This window comes from Rhagoletis zephyria, unplaced genomic scaffold, assembly GCF_001687245.7.
Source record: "Rhagoletis zephyria isolate East Lansing unplaced genomic scaffold, Rhagoletis_zephyria_1.1 Rzeph_scaffold_22676, whole genome shotgun sequence".
NCBI classification, from domain to species: domain Eukaryota; kingdom Metazoa; phylum Arthropoda; class Insecta; order Diptera; family Tephritidae; genus Rhagoletis; species Rhagoletis zephyria.
This window is the reverse complement of record NW_016179734.1, coordinates 1-7134: the sequence shown is the minus strand read 5'-3', so window position 1 is coordinate 7134 and position 7134 is coordinate 1. Positions and strand designations below refer to the sequence as shown.

General features: G+C 35.0%; 2 protein-coding genes across 2 annotated transcripts; one reads left to right on the top strand and one right to left on the bottom strand.

Moving 5' to 3' along the window:
* The first annotated feature begins 6 nt into the window (after positions 1-6).
* LOC108381467 (39S ribosomal protein L39, mitochondrial-like) lies at positions 7-878 on the top strand. Its single transcript, XM_017637886.1, has 3 exons — positions 7-81; positions 144-586; positions 648-878. The coding sequence occupies exons 2-3, from the start codon at positions 233-235 to the stop codon at positions 702-704; spliced, it is 411 nt and encodes a 136-aa protein (XP_017493375.1). The 5' UTR covers positions 7-81; positions 144-232; the 3' UTR covers positions 705-878.
* A 1040-nt stretch (positions 879-1918) lies between these two features.
* LOC108381466 (zinc transporter ZIP6-like) lies at positions 1919-4998 on the bottom strand. Its single transcript, XM_017637885.1, is given in 4 exon segments — positions 1919-2694; positions 2696-3626; positions 3707-4012; positions 4563-4998. Coding segments are annotated over 3 exon segments (1320 nt in total). The 5' UTR covers positions 4005-4012; positions 4563-4998; the 3' UTR covers positions 1919-2603.
* Between the last annotated feature and the right edge of the window lie 2136 nt (positions 4999-7134).

The following is a 7134-nucleotide window of genomic DNA, read 5'->3' as shown; positions in this document are numbered from 1 at the left end:
GTTTTATGTTAGGAGCAGCGCTGGAAAATTCATTTACTGATGAAGCACACTTGCAATTACACAGTTTCCCTACTCCAAATAGTAAGTTTTTCAGACTTTGAGTTAAAAATTTAAATTATTTTATTACTCTACTTGCATTTCAGTAAAAACTGGTAGTTTTGTTTACGACGTTGTGTTGCGTGCACAATCTTGGCAACCTAGTAAGGCTGAATTGCGTGCCCTCTCCGCTGAGATGGTTAAATTAGCAGCAAAAGATTTGAAAATCGAACGTCTTGATGTCAATAACGAACTTGCTTTGGAAATGTTTGCCGATTCGCATTATAAACGCGAGCAATTGCCCAGCATCGCACAACAGAATCAAGGACGTGTTACACTCTACCGCATTGGTACTCATATAGATATATCACGTGGTCCTATGGTCGCCTCATCACGTTTTCTTGGCAAATGTACAGTAGCAGCTGCGCATAAGATTGCTAATGAAGGCGATAAAGATGCGTTGTATCGAGTGCAAGGTGTTGCCTTACCTGCTGGATTTACGTTAGATCATGTAGCCTACGGTACATTAGAGGAACGCGCTAAGAAATTGGTAAATAATGTGCTACATTAGTTGTTAAAAATATTTACTGAGTATACGTCTTAATTTTTAGAATCCTGCACGCTTACCCAATGAGCCTTTCGAAGAATCACAGCAGCAGATAGCTTGAATGAATGCGACAAGTTAATTTCATTGAAATTTTTGTTTTATATATAAATAAATGCGCATAAATACATTTAAATTAACTTAAGGCGTGCTTTAGCCGATCAACATACCATTCGCCTAAATGTATGCTACATTTCTGCATCGCAAGCTCACTATTTTGTAGAAGGAAGTTGAAAAAGACAGGTACTTACATGTACAATGAAAAGAGTTCTCCAGCTTAAATTAAGCAATGAAAAATTAAAAGGGACCCTAATGAGAAAAAGGTGTACCTGAATAAGTAAAGAAAACTACTTTCGATTTATAACCGCACTGCTGGTTGTGAAATCAGTTAGTTATAGGTGTATTTCCAAATTGTGTATATCGTTTTATTTTCGTTAGATTATTTATTTCAAAAATATAACTTGGCTTTATTACATTAACTATATGCACGTATGTATGTATGCATGTACATTAGACTGCATCACTCCCCATACAAAAAAAAAGAAATAACGGTACTGCGTTTCCATTGGAATTATAAAATCTATAATATATTTCAAGACATACACGNTGCATCACTCCCCATACAAAAAAAAAGAAATAACGGTACTGCGTTTCCATTGGAATTATAAAATCTATAATATATTTCAAGACATACACGAAAATATTTCTGAAAAATATTAAGATTTACGTGAGCTGGACCGATTTGAAAATACCTCAAAAAAAGGGAGTTTGTTATGAATAAAAATCCCCTCAAATGACAAAGCAGTTTAAGCATAAAAAATCTGCATAAAAATAAAAATAAAAAATGTAGCGGTATCGCAATAATTAGATTTTTGATGCTGTTTTTAACCGACTTCACAAAAAGGAGAAGGTTATCAATTCGTCGGAATATTTTTTTTATGTATGTTACCACATAACTTTGGACCACATTAACCGTTTTCTTTAATTATTATTTTTTTAAGGAAAGGTGTTACCTCACAGGTGGTTCCATACTTATATGGTTTAAAGCCGATCATGGGATCATGAAGAAATTAACGATAATCTTAAACTTGTATATTAGAATTGAAGTCGGTTTTGTTTTTTGCTTAAAAATTACTTGTTTTACCTTTTTTAAAAGATTGGCATAAGAAAAACTTGAATAACTCGACCAAAAATATTCCGATTTAGACTTATAAGGTATCATTTCTCACCCTTTTTATTTATTTACGAATAAACTCATTTAAAAGTATAAAAGGGAAAGGTAGGATGAACGAGCGTCATTCCAAGTTGAATTAAGATGCTCCGGCATTTGGAAAAAATGGGACGTGATGAGTTTTTTTGCAAATAAAAAAAAGAGTGGGGAAATACTTTTCCACTGATACCTCATAAGTCTAAATCGGAATAGTTTTGGCCCAGATATCAAAGTTTTTCTTAAACCAATCTTCATCTGAGGGGATTTTTTCAAAAAGTTCTTAGAAAACTATTTTTATTCATAAAATAAATCCATTTTTGGCGGTATTTTCAAATCGGTCCAGCTCACGTAAATTTGAATATTTTTCCGATATATTATGGTGGACTTCTTCAAATATAAATAGGTTTTGTAACCCCGGCGGAAAACCGTAACTTTTTTTTGGTAATGCAGTCTAATGTACAAATAATAAACATACATACTTGGCAATGCACTTTAAGGTAATCTTTTCTTTAAAACTACCTGTTTCGTTATACGTTTCTACTTTTGAGCTAAAAATTAAAACTAACTAAAATATAATTAATAATACTTTAACACTTAAGACAAACTTTACAGAATATCGGAACTAGCTGGGAGTTTAAATATTAGTCCACTAAAACTGTTCTTCAAAAATTCATTCAAAATATTTTAAATGCTATTTCGGGAATGTATGCCTTCCATTTATACTCATTTTTCTCCAGGGGGTACTTTTATTCTTCACTTAAAAAGCTCTGCCAGCGCCTCTTCATTCACAGCAATGGCCAACATTATAAAACCACCCAGCAGCATGCCGCCAATCTGTATGAGANAGTTTACTTTTAGCATCTCCCGTATGCGTCTCCGCCTCACTCATTGCCGGCACCAGATCGGCTAGCGCTATGTAGAGGAACGAGCCCGCTGTGGCGGCATAAATCCACTGTGTCATATTTCCATGCGCGCCAGCTATGAACAACCCAATAGCCATGCCCACAAAACTCAAAACAGAGCTGACAATGTTCAAGTAGACTGCGCGTCGCAGCGACACTCCCGTCTGCAGGAGTAGCGCGAAATCGCCCAGCTCGTGTGGCAGTTCGTGACAGAGTACGGCAAAGGCAGTCGCCATGCCCGTCACTGGATCGCTGGCAAAGGCGGCACCGATCGCTAAACCGTCGGTGAGATTGTGCAGCCCGTCACCGATGACAACCATAAAGGCTACTGGTGTGAGCGGACGTGATGGCGACTTTTCATCTTTTTTGGTTTCGTGCAACATTATATTGATTTCCTTGGCGTCGGTGTTGACCGGTGACACCATGCTATCGGCATCAATTCCATTTTTGGACGTTTTATCAGCTGACGCATGCTCACTGTGATGTGCGTGCGCATGACTATGCGTATGGGCGTGCCCGCCATGTGAATGGCTGTGTCCATGTCCTTTGGCGTTCTCGCCTCGCAGCAGCGGTAAGGTATGCTCCAGTATGTACATAAAAATGCAAGTGAAGAATGCGCATGCACAGATCCAAACTGCCTCATGAGTGTCGTGTTCAGACTCTGCTGTGCTAGACTCATGCGCGCCATGTTCGGGCACCAGAGCGTGTGGCAGTAAATGCATCAATGCGTCACCGGCCAGTGTACCCACAGCCACAGCGACAAGGAACTTTAAGATCTCCTGATAGGCAATTGTTTTCATCAGCGGCACCAGCAGGATGCCCAGCAGCCCACATGCGGAGAGTATGAATATGGAAATGCTGGCGTAAATCCAAGCTGCGTGGAAGAAATTAGAAAAAAGTGGTTAGAGCAAGTTCGGGTCTTTCTAAGTATGTATCTATTGCATATTCACTCACCATTCCACAATGCCTGCTTGGGGTTGTCGCCATTTGTTAGCGGCGCTGGTCGCACACACACATGCTGGTCGATTTGCGCTAACAGCGCTGGGCAGAGTTTCATAAAAGCCACTGGCGTTAACTGTACCTGGTTGATGAACTCATTATACTCTGCCTCGGAGTTGTGCGTTTTCGCTACGCCATCGGACGTGTAGGTCTTGTATAGCTTACGTTTGTGTAAGTCATCGTGATCGACGACTAGACGTAGCATTGACTTAGGTGATAGGCAAACATTCGGCGATAAGGGTGCGTCATCCATGGAGTCATCTGAAAACAAAAGCGAAAATTTTTATTAATAGGATATCTTTTATTGATTGTGGAGTTCTATTTTAGAGGTAAAGAATCTAAAGACATGTGGTCAATTCATCCAGTGAAGTAAAAGCGGAATTTCCCGTTGGAAAACACCTTCCACAGCAATTTTACTTTTAAATAGTCTACAAATAGTGGTGCGAACTGACTTGATGGTATTAGCCCCTAGGTTCATGTCCTTGAACCACGTGAGCTACTCGCTACAAATATTTAGGAAGCTTCTCAAAGACCTCGTAGTCGAAAAGCGATACTTTTTGAGTACACAAATTTGAGAGTTCTCCAAAACTATTATGTCTCTGTTGCAAAATTCGCTGTCAAGGATAGGCATGGTCCAATAAATTTTGGGGAAAGTATATAGACCCTTCGAAGTTCTTCTCATGTCGAGAGCCGACTGGAATGAGAAATTTCATACTTCCGCAAGAATACATCCATGGCTCCAAATTAGAAAATAAAGTTGGAGAAAGCGCTTTCACTAAGTACCTGGGATTAAGAATATTAATCAATCTACCTGACTTGGCAAGTGTTTTCCACTCTGATTAGGGCGTCAGTTGGAAGTACACCTAGCTTGGGTACATGGTCGCCACAACATTGCCGGTAATGAGGTTGAAGATGTGTTAGCCAGGGAAGGTTTCACATTGGACTTAATCGATCACCGGATCTTGCCCCCAATTGGAACTATACAAGTATATACAGCGACAATTTTCTACACAAACTATAGATCAATTCGAGTTGAGCATAGGACCACAACAGAAAGAGGGGAGCTTCAGTGGGCCACTCCAACTTATTCGGTTAAAGGGCGCACTAGAGTCAGCAGCGGCAGGGTAAGCTTGGACCTCACCATCTACTTAATAGACCAGAAGAGCCCTATGAGCTGATCGGAAGTATAAAAAAGGTGGAACACAAATGATTAAATATTCGCCTCTCGAATAGCTAAGAAATATTTTGATTTTTGACCATCGAACTTCTCTGGAAATAAAATCTAAAAATTAAAAGAGATCTAAATAAAAAAATAAATTAATTAAAAAAGAGAAAACAAAAAAAATAATATTCTAAAAATTAAATGCAATTAAAAAAACTTTTTTTCTTTTTAAAACAATAAAATCTAAAAATTAAATAAATAGAAAATTGAAAAAAAAAATTTTTGGAAAATAAAATGTAATTAAAACAATATATATATATTATTTTATTTTTAAAACAATAAGATCTAAAAATGAAAAAGTTGACCTTAAAAAACACAAAAAATTAAAAAAAAAGAAAAAATACAAAATTAAAAAAGAAAAAATAAAAATAAAATAAGTTTCTAAATATTAAATGAAATAAAAACTATTTTTTTTAACAATAAAAACTAAAAATTAAAAGAGATGTAAATATAAATTAAGAAAGAAAAGAAAATACACAAAATAAGCTTCTAAATATTAAATTTAATAAACTTTTTATATTTTTTTAACAATAAAACCTAAAATCAAAATAAAGTAAAATTAAAGAAGAAAAAATTGTTTGAAACAAACCCAATGCCGAAGGATAAGAGCTTAGGATATTTTCTCGAATGGCACTCCAATGCTTTCCTAACTCGGCCATTTTGACTGTTGGAGCAGCGCGAGCAAAATTTTATGCATAAGAAGTTGAATTGAGCAAGTGACCTTGCACTCTGGCAAAAGAGCAGATTACCTCAAGCAACGACTGTTGACAACATAAGAGTTGGCAAGGAAGCTCTTATATAGTAAGAAGTCTTTCGTAAGACAAATGAAAGACAGATGGATTTATTTTGTTATTCTTTTTAAGATTCTTCTTTATTGTTTTTTTATTCTTTTTAAGATTGTTTTGTTTTTTTTCTTTTTAAGATTTATTTTTATATTTTTTTTTTAATATATATTTAAGAGAATTTTTTTCCATTTTTTATTTTTTCAATTGAGTTTTATTTTGGTTTCAGATTTTTCTGTTTAGAAAGAAAATACATATAGTTTTATTTCATTTCATGTTTAGGATGTTATTTAATTTTTTGTTGTTGTTTTTTTAAATGATTTTTTTTTTAATTTCTAGATTTTGTCTTAAAAATAAGAATATTAAAAACAATTTGGTTTAAAAACAAAAACACATTATGTATCGTCTTTAAAAGTAAAAACCACGTATCGTCGTTCTGCAAAACCGCGTAACTGACATTTTTTGCCAAAAATTGGATTTGCGCACACAAGCGCTTGGCTAAAGACTTATCCATTCGCCCTGAAATATACTAGCCAGAAATGCGATTGCTTTGTAAAAAAGAACCATTTGGAAATCCGAGTGTTTTTTACTTTCTACAAAGTAATTTATGCAACCTCACATATGCGGGTTTGCATTTTGATGATAGGCGGTTTTGTACTTTAAACGACGATATATGTTTTTTTAATTTCATGTAATTTTTAGAAGCAATTTTTTTAATTTTCGATTTACTGTTTTTTTTGTAAACTTTTGTTTAATTAAATTTTCTTTTATTTGTTTGTTTTTACTGTTATAAAAAGAAAAAATTTAATATTTTTTATTTAATTTATGTACTTAAAAAAAGTATTGTTAAAAGGGGAACAGCATAACGCCAAGGCCTCCTCGTTAGCAGATCTTTCAATTAGTTTTTCAAAATACAGTAAAGAGCTTTCAAGATAGTTGCCAGAATTGCCCTGTAATACTTCAAAAGCTAGTCGAGGGAGCGCAATACGTACATATAATAGGTATAAATAATGCCTTACGCAAATGTCATATCGGATAGATAAATAGTTTTATCTTACAAACTGCGCAAGCTGCATTTAATTGTGGCACAAAAATTCATTTCACAAAATGTATGTTAATCTTAATCGCATTTAAATTTTTATCAACCTCAGTCAGTTATAAATTCTGTCCAATGCGGAAGCAAAACCAACCACCTAATCTCAATTAGAGATGTATGAAAATTTTACACGCTTATTAGGAGCCACAAAATAAATACAGTAAAAAACCTTTATTCAACACCATAAAACAGAACCTGCACTACTAACCTGTTTCAGATAAAAAAAAAAAACCATCTCAACTGACGTCCAATTGCATAGCAAATGCATTAAGATTATAATGCT